General features: G+C 35.1%; 1 protein-coding gene across 1 annotated transcript in view; it reads left to right on the top strand.

Moving 5' to 3' along the window:
• Positions 1-6,030: 6,030 nt before the first annotated feature.
• The window catches only part of NRG4 (neuregulin 4), a 79,183-nt gene continuing 60,159 nt past the window's right edge, over positions 6,031-25,054 (top strand). Inside the window, exons 1-2 of the mRNA XM_064296143.1 lie at positions 6,031-6,046; positions 6,775-6,868. Of these exons, the coding sequence (XP_064152213.1) occupies positions 6,031-6,046; positions 6,775-6,868 (110 nt within the window). The remainder of the gene's footprint in view (positions 6,047-6,774; positions 6,869-25,054) is intronic.

The raw sequence follows: 25,054 nt of genomic DNA, 5'->3' as shown, positions 1-25,054 counted from the left end.
AAGATATATAAAAAACATAGTACAAATAAGACGCAAATTAAAATGTGGTATGGTTTTAGTCGAGGAGCCCTGGTGGCATAAGAGTCAAGTGCTCAGCTGCTAACCAGAAGGTTGGTGGTTCAGACCCACCCAGCAGCTCTACAGGAAAAAAGATGAGACTAGGAAACCCAATGAGGCAGTTCTACTCTGTCATATAGGGCTGCTGGGTCAGAATGAATTCAACGGCACACAACAACAACATGACTTGAGTCAGCTTATAGAGTGTAAGAGAAATCTGTTATCTTGATGTTAGAAATATTCTTTTGTAAGTGGCCCAGGTATTGTGACACTGAAACAAAAGAGGAAATTGTTATTCTTATGTACTACATGGATCTGCAGTGAATAATATTTATATAGGCATAATAATAAAAGTGTTAATAGGTTTTCAATTTTTAGGGTAAATTTAGAGACAAAGTATCCTAGACTTCATTAGAGTTATAGATCAGAAGTGTGAGTCCTGCTTTGTTCTTTTTCTTCAAGATTGCCTTGGCTGTTTGGAGCCTCTTGTAATTCCATATAAATTTGAATACTGGTTTTTCCATTTCTGCAAAGAAAAAAAACCAGTGCCGAGTCCAGAAGACTGTTGAAATTTTGATTGAGATCGTGTTGAATCACTTTGGATAGCATCGACATCTTACCAATGTTAAGTCTTACAATCCGCAATCATGGAATGCCTTCACATTTAAGTCTTCTTTGATCTCTTTCAGCAGTGTTTTTATACTTTTCTTTGTGTAAGTCTTTCACCTCTTGGTTAAGTTTATTCCTAGGTATTTTATTCTTTTAGATGCTGTTATAAGTAGAATTGTTTTCTTAATTTCCTTTTCAGATTGCTGTCCCTTGGCTTGCAGATGCATCTGCGTCTGTCATTAAATGGCCATCCTTCCTCTACCACTCTGTTTCTATGTATCTTCTTATTTATAAGAACACCAGTCATACAGGATTAAGACCCAACCTACTCTAGTATAACCTCATGCTGAAGAACTGATAACATCTTCAAAGACCCTATTTCCAAACAGGGTCACATTCACAGGTGCAGGGGTTAGGACTTTAACTTACCTTTTGGGGGGGACACAGTTTAATTCATAACAATCTTCAAAGGCTCCCCATTGCCTTTGAGGTAAAGTCTACAACCCGGAGCCTGCCTATTTTCCACTGTCTATTCTCGCCATTCTTTCCCTCACCATCCCACCCTCCTAAAAACCAACAGACACTCCCTCTCTCACACTCTGCCCACATCCCAGCCTGCTGATCTACCCGTAATCATCGGAACACACTAGGACTCTTTCCTCTGTGCCTTCGAGCATGCTGTAATCTCTGTCGAGAATGTTCATCCCTCTGTTTAAAAACTCCTACTCATTTTGCAGGCCTTAGCACAAATACTACTTCCTCTTAGAATCTTTACAGTTAAGTATTTCTTTTGTATGAACCAAACCCGTAGCCATTGATTTGTTTCTGACCCATAGCAACCCTGTAGGACAGAGTAGAACCGCCCCACAGGGTTTCCAGGGAGAACGTGGTGAATTCAAACTGCCAGCCTTTTGGTTAGCAGCCGAACTCTTAACCACTACACCACCAGGGTTTCCTGTGTTAATATAGTAACATATATATGTGTCTGTGAGAATATATTAGCTAACATACTATTAACTAATATATTAAAAAAAAAAAAAACCCAAACTCGTTGCCATCGAGTCGATTGTGACTCATAGCGACCCTATAGGACAGAGTAGAACTGCCCCATAGGATTTCCAAGGAACAGTGGTGGATTTGAACTGCTGACCTTTTGGTTAGCAGCCAAGCTCTTAACCACTGTGCCACCAGGCTTCCAATCAATATACTGAGTAAAATGAAATTGTCGTTTTTGTGTAAGTCAAGATAGGGTTTATATAAGTCAACTGTAAATATTGTTGTAATTATGTTTGTCATTATTCCACCCAACAAGAGACTGTTTAAGGGTAGTAGGCCACTTAGTACCTGTTTGTTGATAGATGGATGGACAAATAAATTGTTCTTAAAGACCAAGGCTTGCTTTTAGAGTGAAAAGTTAGCTTGGAAATCATCAGATTTTCGATTTTAAAATCACATGGTCCCCCAAATTTATTTGCATTGTTCAAAAAATAACCAATACAAAAACAACTGCCATGAGACATCTCCTAATAAATATACCTTGAATGTCATAGATGAAGTCACAGATTACCTCCTACAAATAATATAGTAGTCATTTCATGTTAGTGAACAGCATCATAGTTCCATAGTTCAATAAAATAATAAAGGATATTGATTTTTTTTATAAAAACAATTTGAAATTCAAACGCTACGTAGCAAAATGATTTACATATAAAAGAAAGACCAGACTTGCTGGCCTGACGGAGACTGGAGAAAACCCTGAGAGTATGGACCCCAGACACCTTTTCAGCTCAATAATGTGGTTACTCCTGAGGTTCACTCTTCAGCAAAAGAGTGAACAGGACCATGCAACAAAATAAGACTAAAGGGGCTCACCAGCCCTGGGGCAGGGACTGGAAAGTAGGAGGGAACAGGAAAGCTATAATAGGGAACCCAGGGCTGAGAAGGGAGAGTGTTGACATGTCATAGGGTTGTTAAGCAATGCCATACAACAGTGTATGTACTAACTGATAAGAAACTAGTTTGTTCTGTAAACCTTCATCTAAAGTTCAATAAAAAAAGTAAAATGATTTAAATATAAACTAGTATTCATACATATTTATATATGTGTACATATAATAATTATTACTATGTAAAAACTGCCCTTGAATGTAGGAGATAATATGTAATAGTGGAAAGATTTGTTTTCCGAGTGTGGGATCATATGAGTTTATTTTAATGTTTTCTTAAAAAAAAAAAAAAAAACCTAACAAACACAGTAGTTTCAGTGGTTTACATCAATCAAGTAGTGATGTTGTCTAAATTGTGGTTTTAGAAAAGATAACCATCTAAATGCTTCCGATACTTTAGATAATTATATGATGAAGAACCCTGTACCTCATTTAAACAAAAAAATTATAGTTTTTGTTAATATTAAAATTATGATTTTAAACTCATAGCTTTCCTTATGCATATATTATAGCTTTGCAATAATATTAGTATTAGCTCAATAATTATCATTTCATATATATATTTCCAATTGAACGTGGTGTTATATGTTCTGTTATTTCCTACTTTCAGTTTTATAAATTTTTCAAGCCGTCATTTATATAAATTTTTATGTGGTTTGTAAGGAAATTCCTTTTCTTAAAAAACCTTGTTGGAACACTTGTCCATTAGCGCCACATTAAAATTCCTTTTCTTCCCGAACTTACACAACACTCTTGAATTATTCGGACACGCAAAGATAAGTAAGGAGTCTAAACAATGTGGTTTATTTCATAACTTTAGAAATTGGGCAGTGGTTTGGGAGTCCAGTTAGTACAACTCCTTTTCTAAATAAAATTCTGCTCCATTTGCAACTCTGAACGTGTGGACTTGAAAAGGGGTGGTTCCCTTGGCGGGTGCCTGACCTCTGTACACACCTTGGTCTTTGTCTCAATCTCACCCACACTGCAACCGTATAAATCAGATTTTTGACGTCAGTTCTAAAATGCCAGGCACAGCTGCTGTAGTCTGCAGTTTTCAAAAATTTTTGAGACGCTGTATGACCAGCAAAATTTATTTTTTGTGTGAATGTAAGTTTGAGGTAAGCCCTGTTTGTTTGGAAAAAAAAGAAACTCATAGAGTGAGCCAGTGATTATTTCAAGTTAAATATCAGTAGGTTTCATGTTCTGTCTCTACCCTGCCCCCACCTTGTCTGTATAAGAAAGCACTTGGCTTTGGGAGAAGGCCTTGATATTACACCTGTGTTAGTAGGGCGTTGTCAATTGAGATTTCTGTTAAAAGCCTTTGTGCTTAAATTAGGAGTAAATCCCCTTTATAAAACAAACTTGAGAGTTTATAGTCATACTGTAAGTATAAATCCATCTCTTCAAATATGTTTTGATTCCTTTGCTTCTGTTATAGCCGATGACTTCACACGCAAGCTCTTTGCTCTGCCAGATGGCAGGCATTTTTTAAAAGAAAGGCATGTATAGATTGGTAAACGTTATGTAATCCACAGTAAACTTGAGAGTACCTTCGTAGAAACCTTCAAGGTGTATAGAAATGCAAACATCTTAAACGCTGTTAAAGATTTTTCTGTAGTGTGTTTTTGGTCATTTTCAATAAACTGAAAATTTGGAAGGTAATGATTCTCCTTAAAAGTCAGATTAGAACTAGGCTTTACGAAAAAGCAAAAAGTCAATTCAGGTCATTCAGTTTCATTTACTGGCTCTTATCTTTCAGATATAATCTCATATCATATACGACGACTTAACAGTGTTCATCAGAAATAAAACTTATTTTTCCAGAGAGAGATTTAAGATTACATTACACTATTTAGGTAGTGATTTGTATTTACTGCACTTATATTTTGTTTTTTTTAGTTTATTTATACTTTTTTTTTTAATTTATACTGTATTTATACTTTATAATAGAATTTATTATACTTTTAGTTTTATCGATTCAGATGTTTTTATTGATGTGTAGTAAGTATCTAAAAAATAGATGCTCTAACCAAAGAATTTTTTCACTGGTATACAAGTGTCTTAATTATTTGTTACGTTTAAAGAAGTATTGATATTAGAGTATTTTATAATGGCCCCCAAAGAAGACTTTCCTAAATTATTCATTTTAAACCATTTTAGGTGCTGCTTTCAACCCTAAACTTTTGGCCAAGAATGAAACTACTTAAATATTAAGATGCCAACAGGTAATTTCTCATAAGTTTTTACTTTTATCAATGTGTGTCATATAGCAATAGAACAAAAAATATTAATAATGCGTATTTAACACAAGGCTATATTTTTCTCACCCTCTGAAATTGTTTAGAAGTTCTGAAATATTTTGGTTTTGAAAGACCATCATTTATAAGACTTTTATTTTAGATTTATATATTTTACTGCTTTTTTACAAGCTGTGACAACTTAATGGCTTACTCTATATCTGATAACAACTTCTCGAATAACAAATTAAACTGAAAAAAAAACAGATTCAAAGGTAGTGATTCGGATTAGGTAAGTTTTCTTTTCTGATAAATACTAGGTTGTTCAACCATGTCTGGTTATAATCCAGTTAAAATCAAGGACGACATTAATTTCAGCCAGAAGAAACATTCTAAGATAAACTTATACTCCATTCTCAATGGAATACTCAACCTGATGACTTTCTGATGCGATGTAATGTTAAGTGGGATTTTAGTCATTAGCCAAATTATTCCTGGAAAATTGTAGGTATTATTAAAAGTTAGTTATAAAGAAGCATGGCACTGTGTGAGAAAGAAAAATATCTGGTTTCCTTTTTTCCACTGAAATTCATTGTAGCTCTGTTTTCCTCTTTCTGTTTTTATACTTTTATAGTTATATGATTTTATAGTTATAATATGATGTTGAAATAGAGTCTTCTAAATTATAAAGTAAAAAATTAAGTTTTCAAATTCAGGTTGTGGAGATATCTGGCTCATACCAATGATATCTTAATAATAGATATTGATATTTTAGTGGTAAATGTTAGATAATTTTTTAAAACTTAATGTTGTGTTTTTTTTTTAAGTGCCAAAATGGATGCCAAATAGGAGTAATGCCATTTTCTTCTTCACATCAGATGATTCTAGGTCATTTTCATAGACAGAAACAATCATGAAGCAATCATTTTAAAGCAATGTAATTACCTTTTTAAGGCTGAAAGATAAAGTAGTCAATAATTAGCTCTTCTAATCATAAGCAGGAGTATAGTGACTCAATTAATGTTACTACTGTTATTTTAAATATATCTACAATGGCTTTGGTGACCATAAGCCAAAGGAAAGGAATTTAAAAGGGGAGGGGAAGATGGAGAGGTACTAAGAAGAGAGGGAAGGCAAAGAGAATTGTAGAGGACAAGTCAAAGGTAAAGAAGATTGGAAGGATGGAAAAAGAGGAGGGTGAGAAAGAAAGGGAAGCAGAAAGAAATTCTTATCCTTTTTTGTCTTAATATTCTGAAGATTTTGGTTGTATATCAAGCGATCATTTAGGTTTTTAATGTTATTTTAGAACTTTAGATATGTCCTTACAGTTACTAGCTAAAATCTCCTTGTAAATCAAAATGTTCAAAGATTATTTTATTTTTGTTTTTTGATGTTAAGATTGTCATATATAGAAATATTTAGGATTATTTTTGAAATCAGAATTTACTTCAATTGTCTAAATCTTTTTCCTGCTGCAGTCTGAGATGTGAATGTGTTTGAGACCTAATAGAAAAGATAAGAATCTGCATCCTTGGAGTGGAGAGGATCCAGAGAGGAAGAAAGGGATTCAGACACTAAACATATCTTTAGTTGCTAAACAAAACTTCAGAAGCTCTGTACTAAATGAGAAAAAAAAAAAAAGAAAGGCTGCTGTTTATTCCAAGATCCTGATCATCTCTTTTTGAACTAATATAGAGATTGCCTGTTTCTGTTCTATAGCTGTAAAGGGTCATAGTCTCAGAGATAGAAGTTCCTGCTTATCAAATAAGGAATGAGATTAAGTCTTTCATTTTGAGAATCAATTCTTCATTCTGATTTTTAGAATCACTACTGTAGTCGAAAGTAGTAATCCCTATTCCTTGTGGCATTAGAAAAGCTTTAATTTGCCTTTCTGTATTTCATATGTGTGTGTTTGTGTGTTGTAGATCACGAAGAACCCTGTGGTCTCAATCACAGATCATTTTGCCTGAATGGGGGAATTTGTTATGTGATACCTACTATTCCCAGCCCGTTTTGTAGGTGAGTGAAATGGACTCGGGGGAGAGGGTAATTTTATTTTCTATCATCCTCTAACTTCTTTGAGAAATGATAAGCAGTGAACAAAATGTGTAAGATGAAGTGTGAGGAATATTCTTTTATTTTTATATAGAACAAAATTGTATTTTTAAAACAAAGTGACACATCAAAATCTCACTTGCCAAGGTGTTTACTTTGAAAATTGGTAGTAGCAATTTGTAGTAGATTAAAATGGGTTTTTAATAATCCATTTTCATGAACTCTATCTTAACAATTTAGGGAAGACATTCTATGTTTACTATGGCTGACAAAACAGAGAACTTGCTAATGTAGACTAGCCCACCGTGAGAGATTTTGCTATGATTTTAGAACACACAGATGCATAACTGTGTTGATACCAAAACTTAAGCTTGATATATCAGAAAGAAAATGAAGACAAATTTTTCTAATGGTGGCAGCAAATTAAAAAAAGAAGCATGTCTTAACCACTATTGCTGAAAATAATATGATTCACTTTGGGAGTATAGACATAACCAGTGATCACTAAAAGACTTCAAAATAACGTTTGTGCAGCTGGCTTCCCGTGAGTTTGTTTGAGTTGGATTTAAGGGGGATAGAATACCCTTCTTTCAGTACATGAGTTAGCAACATAGTACTCCCACTGAGGCCCATGGGCGTTAGCGAACAGAGCACCTAAGGAACCTCAAGTTATTTTTCAGCATGTGTGTGAAATAACTGTTTTTATTCTTTAACTTAATCTAGATTTAAGATCTTACTAAATAAAAGGATAGAAAAGTAAAATTTCAAAAATAAAATAGGAAAAGTAACAGAAATTGGGATTTAAATCTGGAGAAGAGTAAGAGGAATAACCTCACAATAATCTCAAGAAGTTTTTAAGGAATTTCATATGGAGAATAGTGATTAGATATTTTTCCTCTCAAGTGGATATTTAAAGGAAAGGGATGGAGGAACAAACTGATAATTATTTAATGCCTGCCATTTGCTAGACAATATTCTTCTTTAATTTTTTAATCCCTTTACTGACATAATCTTTTCGTAATAAACTACATTCACTTAAAGTGCACAATTAATGAATTTTGACAAATGTTTGCACCTGTGAGATCGCCACTACCACATCAAGATACGGAACATTCCCATCACCCTAAAAAGTTTCTTTAGCAACCCTATCCTTGATTGATGTTTTTATATTTCATTCTCCTAAAAACCTTAGGGAAAAAGGGGTAGGAAATAGAGAAAATAAGGGGAAAATGAGAAATTAAGGGACTTGACAAAGGCCATAAATCTCAGAAAAAATTGAAGAAATGGCTTTTAAGTACAACTCCTGAGATTCACTTAACCTTATTATTCATTCTGAATCCTTTTTAAGGGACTATGGCATGTGGCATTCATAAAATGAAACTAAAATGCTTATCAGAACAAAAGCATTTAATAATTCAGAGATACAAACATTTTATATCTTGATCTGGGTGGTGGTTACATGAGTGAAAAACTATTTTTTCTCTGTTGAATTGCCTTTGCCCCTTTGTCAAAAATCAATTGACCATATAAGCGTGGGTCTGTTTATGGACTGTTCTAGTCCATTGACTTATATACCTACCTATTTGCCAATACCAAGTAGTCTTGTTAACTGTAGCTCGCTCAGTAAGTCTTAAAATCAGGTAATATGAATCCTTAAATTTGTTCTTCAGCTCATTGATTTTTAGCCTTCTTTTCTAGTATGCAATATTTACCAATAAAAATTTCCAAATATGCTTTAGCTGCATTTTACAAATTTTATACTATTGTTCACTTTTAAGTTTAAAACAAATTTTCCCGTTATGCTTCTTTTTTTATATATAATTTTATTGTGCTTTAGGTGAAAGTTCATAGCGCAAATATGCTTTCTTCTTTAACATAGGAATTTTTGTTATCTGTCTTATTTATATCTAATTTAATTGCATTGTGAGCAGACTACTTGCTCCATCAAGCTGCACAATTAGTATTTGTCTGTTTACTATATGTCTGTTATGTTGTTAGTTGCCATGGATTCGATTCTGACTCATGTCGACCTCATGTGTGCAGAATAGAACTGCTCTGTTATACATTGATGGAAAAGTTGAAAGAAAGAATTAAGAGTACTGAATTTTGGAGAGTTGTTGAAATGGGAAGAATCCTAGGTTTTCGCTTGCTTTTGTACCTTGAATAGATGTGTTTTTATCATATTTTCAAAAAGTTACCAATGAAAGGTAATGGGCAACCACACAAGATTTAGGAAGGTAATGGGCAACCACACAAGATTTAGGAATACTCCTAATTTCTTCCTGATATCACAGTTTAAGAGTAACATGTTGTTAGTTGCTTTAGTTGGCTCTGACTCATGATGACCCCACGTACAACAGAATGAAAAGCTACTAGGTCACTCACCATCTTCACAATCATTGGTGTGCTCAAGTCCATTGTTGCAGCCACTGTGCATTTTGAGTGCCTTTCCGCCTAGGGGGCTCATTTTCCAGTACCATATCAAACAGTATTCTGTTGTGATCCATTGGATTTCATTGGCTAAATAGAAGTAGATTGCCAGACCTTTCTTCCTAGCTTACCTTACTCTGGCATCTCTGCTGAAACCTATCTACCATAGGTGACCCTGCTAGTATTTGAAATACCAGTCGCATAGCTTCCAGCAAAATGCAAGTCACCACAGTACGACTGATGGATGGGTAACCAAAAAACCCACTGCCATCGAGTCAATTCCGACTCATAGTGACCCTATAGGACAGATTAGAACTGCCTGTAGAGTTTCTGAGGAGCACCTGGTGGATTCAAACTGCCGACCTCTTGGTTCTGTATAGAATATTTTATTTCATTTTTTTTTTTTTTGTCTTTCTTGTCACTGAGAAACCCTAGACTCGTTTGACTCCATCATTGCCCCCCTTGTCCAGTTATCAAATCCTAATTCTGTCCTTTCTCTCTCTCATCTCTCTGTTCTTACTCTAGTTATACTAACTCAGACTTCTTTAACCCCTGCTTTTTTTTTTTTACCTATAGGAATAGGCCCCTAAGCAATTTTCCTGGAGCTTTTTTATCACTACCCCTGCTAAAACAAAACAGAACAGAAAAACTTCAGCGATAGCCCCTGTACCCACCCATCTATCCCCTATGGAATGACATCTCACTTCAGCCTAGCATTAGAGCCCCAGTCTACCTTTGCAGCCTTTGCTTCTCCTTTAGGCTGTGTTCTAACCAGAACCATTCACTGTTCATGTTAGTGATACTTTGCCTTACGTTGCCTGCCTTGAATTTGTAACTGCCCTTCTGCCTTTTCTTCCCATCCATGCATATTCAAATCCTACTTATATTTCAAGGCTACCTCCTCCCTAATCCCAATCAGAATTTCTCTCTCCCTCCTCTGAATTTCCAGAGCAATATATGGAATTTATTACTTTATATTTTGTATCATTTATATACTCATCTTACCTGCTTTATTGAACTATAACTATTATCACTCCATACCACCACATATGCCTGTCGCGGATAACAATGTAAATAATTATTGACCAAATAGATATCCAGCTTGTAGAAATAATTTCATCTCTGAATCAGGGGTTAGTATATTTTTCTTGAATGAAATGGGTAAGTGAATTAATAAACGAAATAATTACAAATACTACAATGGCAATAATCAAATATATTTTACAAAATTAGTCTTATCATAGTCATCTCTCTTCCTGTCATCTTTATTATTTTTCTTCTCTGTACTTTTCTTTGAGCATAATCTAGTTTTCCTTATCTAATTTCTAATTTCTTACATCAGTCCCTTAGCTTACTGATTTTTTTTTTTTTTCATTTAGCTAATATTTTTTAAGAGGTCCACATGATATGAGTATTTGGGTATTGAGATTTACTTTGTGGCCTGGTTGACGGGCAGTATTTTTATGTGTAATAGAGATGAGTGTAGATGCTTTAATTGATGCGTACAGAGCTTTATATATATTCTTTAGATCAAACGATTATGCTGTTCAAATCTCTGTATCGTTACTAATTTTTTTCTGCTTGACTTAGTGACAACTGAAGAAATCTGTCAAAATTTCTCACTGTAATTTGGGTCTTCAACATCTCACAATTTCTAATTTTTGCTTAAAATATTTTGAGGTGATATTATTAACCTCATATAATTTAGAGTGATTGTTCTGGTGAAATATTCCTCTTATCACTATATATTGAGTTTCTTTATCCTTAATTATGCTTTTTTACCTTAGTTTATTTCATCTGTTACTAATGTAACTGTACCAGCTTTCACTTGTTGAGTATTTGGTATAGTTTTTTTTTGGGGGGGGTTCCACTTTTCATTAAGTGTGTATGTAAACATAGTTGGACTTTAAAAAAAAACAATCTAATAATTTCTCTTTTAATCAGAGTTAAATTACACTTATTATGGTTATTGCTGATAGTTTGGTTAATTTTTGCCATCTGGTTTTGTGATTTCTATTTACCATGCTTTTCTGGTGGTTTCTTTTAATTCTTTTCTGTCTTCTATTGGAATAATTGGGTTTTCTTTATTTTTCCACCCTGTATTCCTTTAGCTTTATTTTCATTAACATGTCTTGAAATCAATTGTAGTTAGTTGTGTTCAATATTTTTTAGCACAAGAGGAAAGAATAGGAAAAGAAAATATTAGAGTACTTAGTGCATAGAAAGTCCTACTACTGCTTGTGAAACTTTCGTTTCAGGTGGTCTGTGTGTGTGTGCGCTCGCCTGTGTCTGTGATTTGTCTGCTTTTCAAATTTTATGACATAGTGTTTATTATTCCCTTATCCTTTTATCTTCTGCTGCATCTATCAGTATGTCATCATCTCAAAAATGGATACTGATTATTTATTACCTCTTTCTTTTTTTCCTGGATTGCTAATTTGATTAGTTTTTTCAAAGAACCAGCTTTTGATTTTATCTTCTGTATATAAAAAAAAAAAAAAAAAAAAAAACCACTGCCATCGAGTCGATTCCAACTCATAGCAACCCTATAGGACAGAGTAGAACTGCCCCATAGAGTTTCCAAGGAGCGCCTGGTGGATTCAAGCTGCCGACCTCTTGGTTCTGTATAGAATATTTTATTTCATTATTTTTTTGTTCTTTATTATTTCCTTCCTTTAGGTTTATTTTATTGTTTTTTTTAGCAATTTTAGGTTGGAATCTAGCTTTTCTTTGATATTCAGCCTTTTTTCTAACATAACCACATAAAGTTATATAAAAAAAGTTATATATTTGTCACAAAATGCTGCTTTCACTGAACATGACATGTTTTAGATGTAATTTTGTTATCCAAATCTAAGTATTTTCAAGTTTCATTTAGGATTTCTTCTTTGCTTGAATTAATTAACGTAGTTAGTGTTTTTTAATTTCCAAACGCATTTTTTAAACTACCATTTTTTGGTTTAGTCAGTGTTTTTTTCATTCCCAAATGCATTTTTAAAACTACCTAGTAAATGGTCTAAGTTATATGTAAGAATGTATGTTCTCCAGTTGTTCATGCAGGGATGTTTATGCATAAGAGCCTGGGTGGTGCAAGGAGTTTGCAATCGACTGCTAACCAAAAGGTTGGCAATTCGAACCCACCCAGCGGCTACGAGGAAGAAAAGGCTTAGTGATCTGCTTCCATAAAGATTACAGCTAAGAAAACCCCGTTGGGCTGTTCTTTCTGTAACATGTGGGGTTGCCATGAGGTGGGGGTCGAATCGACAGCAGCCAACAACAACAACATCTTGTACATCCATTTAGTTCTGACTTTTCTCTGTTCTTATATTTTAGATATGTCTTTTATAATAAGCAGATCAGATATATTTTGAATTTTACTCAGCCTGAAAGTGTATGCCTTATGGAGAATTTAGCATGTTTATATTTTTTGGCTTCCTTTTGAGTTGCGTTTTTTTTTCTTCTTTACATGTTTTTTGTTTCCCTCTGCTGATTGGGAAGTTATATGCTCTATTTCTATACTTGAGTACTTACCTTTGGAATTTTATATCTATATTAGTTTTCTTGAAACAATGTACATTTATTATCTCACAGTTTCTATGGATCAGAGTCTGGGTATGTCTTAGCTGGATCCTTTGTTCAGGGCCTCACAAGTCTACGGTCAAGGTGTTCTTATCTGGAGTCTTGACTGGGAGAGAGTTGACTTTCCAGCTCATTCAGGTTGTTGGCAGAATTCATTTCCTTGTGGTTGTATGACTGAGGGTCATGGCTTTTTGCTGGCTGTTGGTTAGAGGCAGCCTCAGGTCCTAGAGACTGCCTTCAGTTCCCTTCTACATGGCCCTCTCTGTAGGTAGGTTCATAACATGATGGCTGTTCAAGGCCAGCAGAAGAGTCTCTCTCGTCAGTCTGCAAATACAGAGTCTTATCTAAGGTAAAGTGACAGCCCACCGCCTTTGCCTTATTCTCTTGGTTAGAAACAGTCATAGATCCTACCAACACTCAAGGGGAGCAGATTTTACGTGAACATGGAGGCCACCTTAGGGTATGTCCACCACAGCATCCACAACAAAATCTGAAGTTATATAATATCTTCACTCTCCTGCACATTACAAGGACCTTACGTGTTATTGTTGCCCTATGTTTTAGCTCTATTTTAACTCCACAAATTAGACATAATATATTATCAAGATTTATTTAGAATTATACATGAGTTTACAATTTTCTTTGCTCACCTTTCTGTCTCATATCTCAGATTTTTTTTTTTCAGGGTAAGAGAAATTTTTTTTTATTTTGCCTTAGATGAAGGTTTACAGAGCAAATTAGTTTCTCATTAAACAATTAGTATACATATTGTTTAATGACATTGGATTGGTAATCCCACGATGTGCCAACACTGTCCCCTTCTTGACCGTGGGTTCCCATTATCAGCTTTCCTGTCCCCTCCTTCCTTCTCGTCCTTGCCCCTTGACTGGTGTACCCATTTAGTCTCGTTTTGTTTTATGGGCCTAATATTTGGCTGAAGGGTGAACCTCAGGAGTGACTCCAGTACTGAGTTAAAAGGGTGCCTGGGCGCCGTTCAGAATTGTTTTTTAGGATCAATTTCCTTAATTCTGAAGTACATCTTCTAGAAATTTCTTTAGTAAGGATCCATTGATGGTAGATTTCCTGCTTTAGTTTATCTGAAATTTTCTTTATTTCACTTTGTTCTCAAAAGATTGTTTTTCTGGGACTACAATTCTAGGTTGAAAGTTATTTTCTCCCAGTACTTTGGGTATTTTATTCTACCAGCTTTTTATTTACTCATATGCTTGAAAAGTGCAACATCTATCAGGGGATCTTCTTTTAGGCTCTCTTTTTTTTTAAACATTCAGACTCACAGAACTGATGACCTTAAACAACATTTGGCCCCAGTCTACTCAGAAGGCAATGCGGCAGAAACCATAGCTTGTCACTAGGATTGTATCAGGCATTCTTCTTCTGCAGGAGTTCTTGCAACAATCCATGCAGCAAGGAAATGATCCCATATCAGATGGCATTTGGGCCATACTCTTGGGGTTTCTCCAGTCTCTATCAGGCCAGTAAGTCTGGTCTTCTTTTGTGAGTTAGAATTTTGTTCTACATTTTTCTCCAGCTCTGTCTGAGACCCCCTGTTGTGATCCCTGTCAGAGCAGTCAGTGGTGGTAGCCAGGAATCATCTAGTTGTGCTGGACTCAGTCTGGTGGAGGCTGTGGTAGTTGTGGTCCATTAGTCCTTTGGACTAATCTTTCCCTTGTGTCTTTGGTTTTCTTCATTCTCCGTTGCTCCAGATGGGGTGAGACCAGTGGAGTATCTTAGATGGGCACTCACAAGCTTTTAAGACCCTGGACGCTACCTCAGGAAAGTAGAATGTGGAACATTTTCTTTATAAACTATGTTATGCCAGTGGAGCTAGATGTTCATCTTTGGAGTTTTCTATATATAGGATCAGGAGCCTTGGTGGCAGTGGTTAAGAGTTCAGCTGTTAACCAAAAGGTCAGCAGTTTGAATCCACCAGCTGCTCCTTGGAAACCCTTTGGGGCAGTTCTGCTCTGCCCTTCGGGGTCATTATGAGTTGGAATTGACTCGATACCAATGGGGTTGGTTTGGTTTTGGTTTTATATATAGGTTCATGTCATCTGCAAAAAGGGATAGTTTTACTTCTTCCTTCTGATTTGGATATCTTTTATTTCTTTTTCTTGCCTGATTGCTCTGGCTAGAACTTCCAGTAGAATTTTGAATAGCAGCGGTGGAAAAAAAAAAAAAACCCTATTGCTGTCAAGTTGACTCTAACTCATAGTGACCCTTTAGGACAGAGTAGAGCTGCCCCATAGAGTTTCCAAGGAGCGCCTGGTGGATTCAAACTGCCAACCTTTTGGTTAGCAGCCATAGCTACACCACCAGTGGTAGTAGCAGGCTCCTTATCTTGTTCCTCATTTTAAGGGGAAAACTCTTAAGTTTTCCCACTGAGTATGTTGTTAGCTGTACTTTTATCATATAGAGGATATTTCTACTTTGATGACTGTTTTTATCATGAAAGCATTTTGGGCTTTGTCAAATGCCTTTTCTTCATTGGCTGAGATGATCATGTGGTCCTTTTCCTTTGTGGTATTAATGTAGTGTGTTACATTGATTGATTTGCTCATCTTGAACCACCCTTGTATTTTTGGAATAAATCCCACTTCATCTTAGTGTATAAGCCTTTTGATATGCCTTTGTATTTGGTTTGCTAGTATTTTGTTGTGGATTTTTGCATCTGTATTCACCATGAATATTGGTCTATAGTTTTCTTATGGTGTCTTTGGGTTTGGTATCATAGAACAAGTTAGGAAATGTTCCCTCCTCTTCTATATTTTGGTTAAGTTTAAAAAGTATTGGAGTCACTTCTTTTATAAATGTTTGGTAGAATTCCCCAGTAACTTCATCTGGTACAGGACTTTTCTTTGTTGGCAGGTTTTTTATTACTGATTGAATCTCTTTCCTTGTTACGATTGTACTGAGATCTTCTATTTATTCTTGAGTCAATGTAGAAAGTTTATGTGTCTCGGAATTTTCCATTTTCTCCAAGTTATCTAATTTATTGATGTGCAAGTGTTCATAGTATTCTCTTAACCTTTTTATTTCTGTGGCATCAGTTGTAATGCCCCCACTTCCCTTTATAATTTTAGATATTTGCATCTTTTTCTTTGTCAGTGTAGCTAAAATTTTGTCAGTTTCGTTGATTTTTTTAATAAAAAGCCAGCTTTTGGTTTTGTTGATTCTATTTTTTTTTTTTTTATGTCTAGTTCATTTATCTCTGCTTTGATATTTGTTACATCCTTCCATCTTACTGCTTTGAGTTTGGTTTGCTCTTTTTCTAGTTCCTCAAGTTAGGTTATTGATTTGATATTTTTCTTTTTTAATGTAGACAATTACCACCATATGTTTCCCCTCTGAGCGGTGCCTTCACTGTGTCCCGTAATTTTGTATGTTTTGCTTTCATTTTCATTCAACTTGCAGTATTTTCTCTTGATTTTTTTCCTTGATCCATTGGTTCCTTAATAGTTGTTGTTTGATTTCCGTGTATTTGTGTATTTTCCAGTTTTCCTTCTGTTATTAATTTCTAATTTTGTTCTGTTGTGGCTGGAAAAGATACCTTATATGATTTCAAACTTTTTAAATTTATTGAGACTTGCTTTGTGACATAATATATTGTCTATCCTGGACAATGGTCCAAGTACACTGGAGAAGAATGTATATTGTGTTCTTGGATGCAATGTTCTATATATGTTAGTTAGATCTAGGTGATTTATAAACTAGTTGGTCTTGACTCATGGCGACCTCATGCGTATTAGAGTAGAACTCTGCTCCATAGGGTTTTTAATGGCTGATTTTTCACAAGTAGATCTCCAGGCCTTTCTTCTGAGGTGTCTCTGGGTAGACTTAAACCTCCAACCTTTTGGGTAGCAGTCAAGCATGTTAACCTTTTGCATCACCCGGGGACTCCAGTTGGTTTATAATGTTTAAATCCTCTATTTTTTAATTAATCTTCTCCCTAGATATTTTATCCATTATTAAAAGTGATATTTTGAAGTCTCCAACTACTATTGTAGAACTTACCAAATTCTGAACTCTGTCTCCTTACGTCAGGAAGATTTCTGTCTCCATCTGAATACCCCTCCTTGTGCTATACCTGGAAACTGTCTGGCCAATAGGCTGTGGCAATTATAGGACTCAACTCATTTACTTCCCTTCTCTCACGGATTACTGTACTGTTCTGCCTGATGTCCTATATCTATAAATATTGTTTCATATATTTGTCTTTTTTATAATTTTTATTGTGCTTTAAGTGAAAGTTTACAAATCAAGTCAGTCTCTCACACAAAAACCCACATACACCTTGCTACACACTCCCAATTGCTCTCCCCCTAATGAGACAGCCTGCTCTCTCCCTCCACTCTCTCCTTTCATGTCCATTTCACCAGCTTCTAACCCCCTCCACCCTCTCATCTCCACTCCAGGCAGGAAATGCCAACATAGTCTCAAGTGTCCACCTGATCCAAGAAGCTCACTCCTCACCAGCCTCCCTCTCCAACCCATTGTCCAGTCCAATCCACGTCTGAAGAGTTGGCTTCAGGAATGGTTCCTGTCCTGGGCCTACAGAAGGTCTGGGGGCCATGACCACTGGGGTCCTTCCAGTCTCAGTCAGACCATTAAGTCTGGTCTTATGAGAATTTGGGGTGTGCATATCCCACTGCTCTCCTGCTCCCTGAGGGATTCTCTGTTGTGTTCCCAGTCAGGGCAGTCATAGATTGTAGGTGGGCACCATCTAGTTCTTCTGGTCTCAGGAGGATGTAGTTGCTGGTTCAGGTGCCCCTTTCTGTCTCTTGGGCTCGTAATCGCCTTGTGTCCTTGGTGTTCTTCATTCTCCTTTGATCCAGGTGGGTTGAGACCAATTGATGCATCTTAGATGGCTGCTTGCTAGTAGTTTAAGACACTAGACGCGACTCTTCAAAGTGGGATGCAGAATGTTTTCTTAATAGATTTTATTATGCCAATTGACTTAGATGTCCCCTGAAACCATGGTCCCCAGACCCCTGCCCCTGCTACGCTGGCCTTCAAAGCATTCAGTTTATTCAGGAAACTGCTTTGCTTTTGGTTTAGTCCAATTGTGCTGACCTCCCCTGTGTCCCTTCACCTAAAGTTTTTATCTACTATCTAATTAGTGAATCCCCCTTTCCCAGCCTCCCTCCGTCCACCCTCTCGTAACCACAAAAGAATGTTTTCTTCTCAGTTTAAACTATTTCTCAAGTTCTTATAATAGTGGTCTTATACAATATTTGTCCTTTTGCAACTGACTAATTTCATTCAGCATAATGCCTTCCAGGTTCCTCCATGTTATGAAATGTTTCACATTTTCCTCACTGTTCTTTGTCGATGCGTAGCATTCCATTGTGTGAAAATACCATAATTTATATATCCATTCATCCGTTGATGGGCACCTTGGTTGCTTCCATCTTTTTGCTATTGTAAACAGTGCTGCAGTGAACATGGGTGTGCATATATCTGTTTGTGTAAAGGCTCTCATTTCTCTAGGATATATTCCAAGGAGTGGGATTGATGGTTTTATGGTAGTTCTATTTCTAGCTTTTTTTAAAAAAAAGGAACTGCCAAATCGATTTCCAAAGTGGTTGTACCATTTTACATTCCCACCAGCAGTGTGTAAGTGTTCCAATCTCTTCACAGCCTCTCCAACATTTATTCTTTTGTGTTTTTTGGATTAATGCCAGCCTTGTTGGAGTTAGATGAAATCTCATTGTAGTTTTGATCTGCATTTCTCTAATGGCTGATGATGGTGAACATTTCCTCATATATCTGTTAGCTACCTGAATGTCTTCTTCAGTGAAGTGTCTATTCATATCTTTTGCCCATTTTTTAATTGGGTTATTTGTCTTTTTGCAGTTGAGTTTTTGCAGTATCACGTAGATTTTAGAGATCAGGCGCTGATCAGAAATGTCATAGCTTAAAAACTTTTTCCTAGTCTGTAGGTAGTCTTTTTAGTCTTTTGGAGAAGTCTTTGGATGAGCATAGGTGTTTGATTTTTAGGAGCTCCCAGTTATCTAGTTTTTCTTCTACATTCTTTATAATGTTTTATTTACTGTTTATGCCATGTATTAGGGCTCCTAACGTTGTCTCTATTTTTTCTTCCATGATCTTTATCGTTTTAGATTTTATATTTAGGTCTTTGATCCATTTTGAGTTAGTTTTTGTGCATGGAGTGAGGTATGGGTCTTGTTTCATTTTTTTGCAGATGGATATCCAGTTATGCCAGCACCATTTGTTAAAAAAGACTGTCTTTTCCCCCATTTAACTGTTTTAGGGCCTTTGTCAAATATCAGCTGCTCATATGTGGATGGATTTATGTCTAGATTCTCAATTCCGTTCCATTGGTCCATGTATCTGTTGTTGTACCAGTACCAGGCTGTTTTGACTACTGTGGCGGTATAATAGTTTCTAAAATCAGGTAAAGTAAGGCCTCCCACTTTGTTCTTCTTTTCCAGTAATGCCTTATTTATCCGGGGCCTCTTTCCCTTCCATATGAAGTTGGTGATTTGTTTCTCCATCTCATTAAAGAATGTCCTTGGGATTTGGATCAGAATTGCATTAAATGTATAGATCACTTTTGGTAGAATAGACACTTTTATAATGTTAAGTCTTCCTATCCACGAGCAAGGTATGTTCTTCCACTTATGTAAGTCTCTTTTGGTTTCTTGCAGAAGTGTACTGTAGTTTTCTTTGTATAAGTCTCCCACATCTCTGGTAAGATTTATTCCTAAGTATTTTATGTTCTTGGGGGCTACTGTAAACGGCATTGATTTGGTGATTTCCTCTTTGATGTTCTTTTTGTTGGTGTAGAGGAATCCAACTGATTTTTGTATGTTAATCCTGTATCCCGATACTCTGCTGAACTCTTCTATTAGTTTCAGTAGTTTTCTGGAGGATTCCTTAGGGTTTTCTGTGTATAAGATCATGTCATCTGCAAATAGAGATACTTTGACTTCTTCCTTGCCAATCTGGATGCCCTTTATATCTTTATCTAGCCTAATTGCTCTGGCTAGGACTTCCAGCACAATGTTGAATAGGAGCAGTGATAAAGGGCATCCTTGTGTGGTTCCCGATCTCAATGGGAATGTTTTCAGGCTCTCTCCATTTAGGGTGATGTTGGCTGTTGACTTTGTATAAATGCCCTTTATTATGTTGAGGAATTTTCCTTCTGTTCGTATTTTGCTGAGAGTTTCTGTCATGAATGAGTGTTGAACTTTGTCAAATGCCTTTTCTGCATCAATTGATAAAATCATGTGATTCTTGTCTTTTGTTTTATTTATGTGGTGGATTACATTAATTGTTTTTCTAGTGTTGAACCATCCCTGCATACCTGTTATGAATCCCACTTGGTCATGGTGAATTATTTTTTTGATATGTTGTTGAATTCTATTGGCTAGAATTTTGTTGAGGATTTTTGCAACTACATTTATGAGGGACATAGGTCTATAATTTTCTTTTCTTGTGGTGTCTTTACCTGGTTTTGGTATCAGGGATATGGTGGTTTCATAAAATGAGTTTGGTAGTATTCCGTTCTTTTCTGTGCTCTGAAATACCTTTAGCAGTAATGGTGTGAACTCTTCTTTGAAAGTTTGGTAGAACTCTGCAGTGAAGCTGTCTGGACCAGGGCTTTTTTTTGTTGCGAGTTTTTCGATTACCTTTTCAATCTCTTCTTTTGTTATGGGTCTATTTAGCTGTTCTACCTCTGTTTGTGTTAGTTTAGGTAGGTAGTGTGTTTCTAGGAATTCATCCATTTCTTCTAGGTTTTCAAAATTTGTTTCAGTGTAGTTTGTCATAGTAATCTGATATGATTCTTTTAATTTTAGTTGGGCCTGTTTTAATATCACCCCTCTCATTTCTTATTCAGGTTATTTGCTTCCTCTTCTGTTTTTCTTTTGTCAGTTTGGCCAGTGGTCTATCAATTTTGTTGAGTTTTTCAGAAAACCAGCTTTTGGTCTTGTTAATTCTTTCAATTGTTTTTCTGTTTTCTATTTCATTTAGTTCAGCTCTAATCTTTATTGTTTTCTTCTGGTGCCTGTGGGTTTCTTTTGTTGCTCTCTTTCTATTTGTTCAAGTTGTAGGGATATCTTTGATTTTGGCCCTTTCTTCTTTTTGGATGTGTGCATTTATTGATATAAATGGACCTCTGAGCACCGCTTTTGCTGTGTCCCAAAGGTTCTGATAGGAAGTGTTTTCATTCTCATTGGATTATCTGAATTTCTTTATTCCATCCTTAATGTCTTATATAATCCAGTCTTTTTTGAGCAGGGTATTGTTTAGTTTCCAAGTGTTTGATTTCTTTTCCCTGCTTTTTCTGTTATTGATTTCCACTTTTATGGCCTTATGGTCAGAGAAGATGGTTTGTAATATTTCAATGTTTTGGATTCTGCTAAGGCTTGCTTTATGACCTAATATGTGGTCTATTCTAGGGAATGTTCCATGTACACTAGAAAAGAAAGTATACTTGGTTGCTGTTGGGTGGAGTGTTCTGTATATGTCTACGAGGTCAAGTTGGTTGATTGTGGCATTTAGATCTTCTGTGTCTTTATTGAGCTTCTTTCTGGATGTCGTGTCCTTCACCAAAAGTGGTGTGTTGAAGTCTCCTACTATTATTGTGGAGCCTTCTATCTCATTTTTCAATGCTGATAGAGTTTGTTTTATGTATCTTGCAGCCCTGTCATTGGGTGCATAAATATTTAATATGGTTATATCTTCTTGGTATATTGTCCCTTTAATCATTTTATAGTGTCCTTCCTTATCCTTTATGATGGATTGAATTTTAAAGTCTATTTTGCCAGAAATTAATATTGCCACTCCTGGTCTTTTCTGATTGTTGTTTGCCTGATATATTTTTTCCACCTTTGAGTTTTAGTTTGTTTATGTCCCTAAGTCTAAGGTGTGTCTCTTGTAGGCAGCATATAGATGGATCTTGTTTTTTAATCCATTCTGCCACTCTCTGTCTCTTTAATTGGTGCATTTAGTCCATTTACATTCAGGGTAATTATGGATAGGTATGAATTTAGTGCTGTCATTTTGATGTGTTATTTTTTTATGTGTTGACAGTTTCTTTTTCCCACTTGATTTTATGTGCTGAGTAGATTTTCTTTATATATTGTCCTGTCCTCATATTTGCTGTTGTTGATTTTGTTTCTGCTGAGTCTGTATTTTTCCGTCGTATTTTATTTTGATGGTAGGATAGTTTGTCTCCTTTGTGGTTACCTTATTATTTACCCCTATTTTTCTAAATTTATAAGTAACTTTTATTTCTTTGTATCGCCGTATCTTCTTCTCCATATGGAAGGTGTATGATTACATTTCTTAGTCCCTCTTTATTATTTTAATGTTGTCATCTTTTATATAATAACATCGCTGTTACCCTGTTTTGGGCTTTTTTGTTTGTTTGTTTCTTTGTTTTTTATAATCTTGCTTTGTTTTTGTGGATTTCCCTGTCTGGGTTGACTTCTGGTTGCTCTGCCCAGTGTTCTAGTCTTGGGTTGGTATCTGATATTATTGATTTTCTAACCAAAGAACTCCCTTTAGTATTTCTTCTAGTTTTGGTTTGATTTTTATGAATTCCCTAACCTTGTGTTTATCTGGAAATGTCTTATTTTCACCTTCATATTCCAGAGACATTTTTGCTGGATATATGATCCTTGGCTAGTGATTTTTTTCCTTCAGTTTTTTGAATATGCCATTCCATTGCCTTCTTGCCTGTATGGTTTCTGCCGAGTAGTCTGAGCTTATTCTTATTGGTGCTCCTTTGTAGGTGACTTTTGGTTTATCCCTTGCTGCTCTTATAATTCTCTCTTTGCCTTTGGTTTTGGCAAGTTTGACTGTAATATATCTTGGTGACTTTCTTTTAAGATCTACCTTATGTGGAGTTCAATGAGCATCTTGGATAGATATCTTCTCATCTTTCACAATATCAGGGAAGTTTTCTACCAACGAATCTTCAACAATTTTCTCTATTTTCTGTTATCCCTCCCTGTTCTGGTACTCCTGTCACTCGTAGGTTATTTCTCTTAATAGAGTCCCACATGATTCTTAAGGTTTCTTCATTTTTTTTAATTCTTTTATCTGATTTTTCTTCAAATATATTAGTGTCAAGTGATTTATCTTCAAGTTCAGAAATTCTAGCTTCTACTTGCTGAATTCTGCTCCTCTGACTTTCTATTGAGTTGTCTAATTCTGTAATTTTATTGTTAATGTTCTGAATTTCTAATTGCTGTCTGTCTATGGATTTTTCCAGCTTATTAAACTTTTCATTATGTTCCTGAATAATCTTTCTAATTTCTTCAGTTGCTTTATTCATATATTTGTTTTTATTTTTAAGTTTTTTAAGGTAAGTAGATAAATCTGGTTACTGTTGCACCATCATGGCTGTAACAGAAGTGTCTACATTGATTTTGCACGTCTAACCAACTTCACATTCCTGAGAAAATCCCCACAGGTTTATGATATACTATTCTGTTTATATATTGCTGGACTTTGTTTACAAGTATTTTTTTTAGACTATTTGCATGTATATTTAATAGAGATAATTGGCCTATAGTTTTCTTTTCTTCTAATATACTTCCTGGGCTTTAGTATCAAGATTATGGCAGCCTCATAAAGTTAATTTGGGAGTGTTCCTTCTTTCTTTATTCTCTTGACAGAATTTGTGTAAGACTAGTATTATATGTTCATTAAATATTTGGAAGAATTTATAAGCCAGAGCATCTGAAGATAGCATGTTCTTTGTAGGACAGTTTTTAATTGTGTATGTAATATCGTTAACAGAAATAGGATGATTTGGCCTTTCTATTGTTTTGAGTTCTAGTTTTGCTAAGTTGTGTTAAGGATTTCCAGATTCAAGGAAATACAAGTATATATTCTCATCCTCCTATTCTTACTAGAATAATATATAGCATATAATAGCCATTCAATAAGTATTTGTTGAATGAATGAATGGAAATTCTATACCTGCGTGGTCCAGGATGGTGGCCACTAACCATATGTGATTATTGAGCACTTAAAGTGTTTAGTGTAACTGAGGAGCTGGGTGGAGATGTGCAATAAGTATAAAATATACCCCCAGGTCTTGAAGACTTAGTATTAAAAGACAATGCTGAACCACCTTATTAATTTTTTTATATTGACTGCATGTTGAAATGACAATATTTTCGATATATTAAAAAAACCCAGTGCCATCGAGCAGGTGAAAAATGATTTCACCTTTTTTTTTTTTCCTTTTCCAATATGGCTACTAAAGTTTAAAACTAGACATTATTTCTATTGGACAGTACTGCCATATATATATATATATATATATATATATGTTGTTCTGTACTTTATTTTCTTATCTTAACTATATATAATATATATCTTGGATATCTATTCATCTCAGTACATGGCTTCCTAATTATTTTTTTTATTACTGGAAGGCATTCCATAGTTTATTTAATCGGCCCTCTATGTAATGTGATGCTATATGCACAGTTCTACAGTGAACAATCTTGTGTATAAATCTCTATTTGTATGAAATTTTGTATCTATAAAATAAATTTCCAGATGTGAGATCGCTAGGTTAAAGGCAAATGCATTTGTAATTTTAATAGGTATTGCCAAATTGCTCTCCATTGGAATTATACTATTTTGATTTCCCACCAGCAACATATTTGGGTTGTCAAATTTCTGGGATTTTGCCATTCTGATTGAAGAAAGCATGATATCTCAGTGTTTTTTGTTTTTTTAATTTATATTTTCCTAATTATGAATGAAGTTGAGCATCTTTTATTTGTTTAAGGACCAATTATAATAATCTTTTTAAATAAGGTACTTTTTCACATATTTGCTTATTTTAAAAAATTGGATTCTTGGTCCTTTTCTTCTTCTATGAAACTTTTCTTGTATTAGGGAGGTTAATATTTTGTCTATAATGTTAATTGCAGATAATTATTTTCAGTCTATTATTTTTCTTTTTACCAGGCTATAGTGTTTATTTTTCTCTGCAGTAGTTCTCTGTTTTCCTGTGGTCAAATTTATCACTTTTTTTTTAAGCTTCAGGAGTTTAAAATCATATTTAAAAGGGCCTTTCTCACCCTAAGGCTGTAAAAAAAAATGTCCCTGTTTGCATCTTTTCTCTTT

This window comes from Loxodonta africana, chromosome 13 (genome assembly GCF_030014295.1).
Source record: "Loxodonta africana isolate mLoxAfr1 chromosome 13, mLoxAfr1.hap2, whole genome shotgun sequence".
NCBI classification, from domain to species: domain Eukaryota; kingdom Metazoa; phylum Chordata; class Mammalia; order Proboscidea; family Elephantidae; genus Loxodonta; species Loxodonta africana.
Note: the sequence above shows the minus strand (reverse complement) of the source record. Positions and strands in the feature narration are given on the sequence as shown.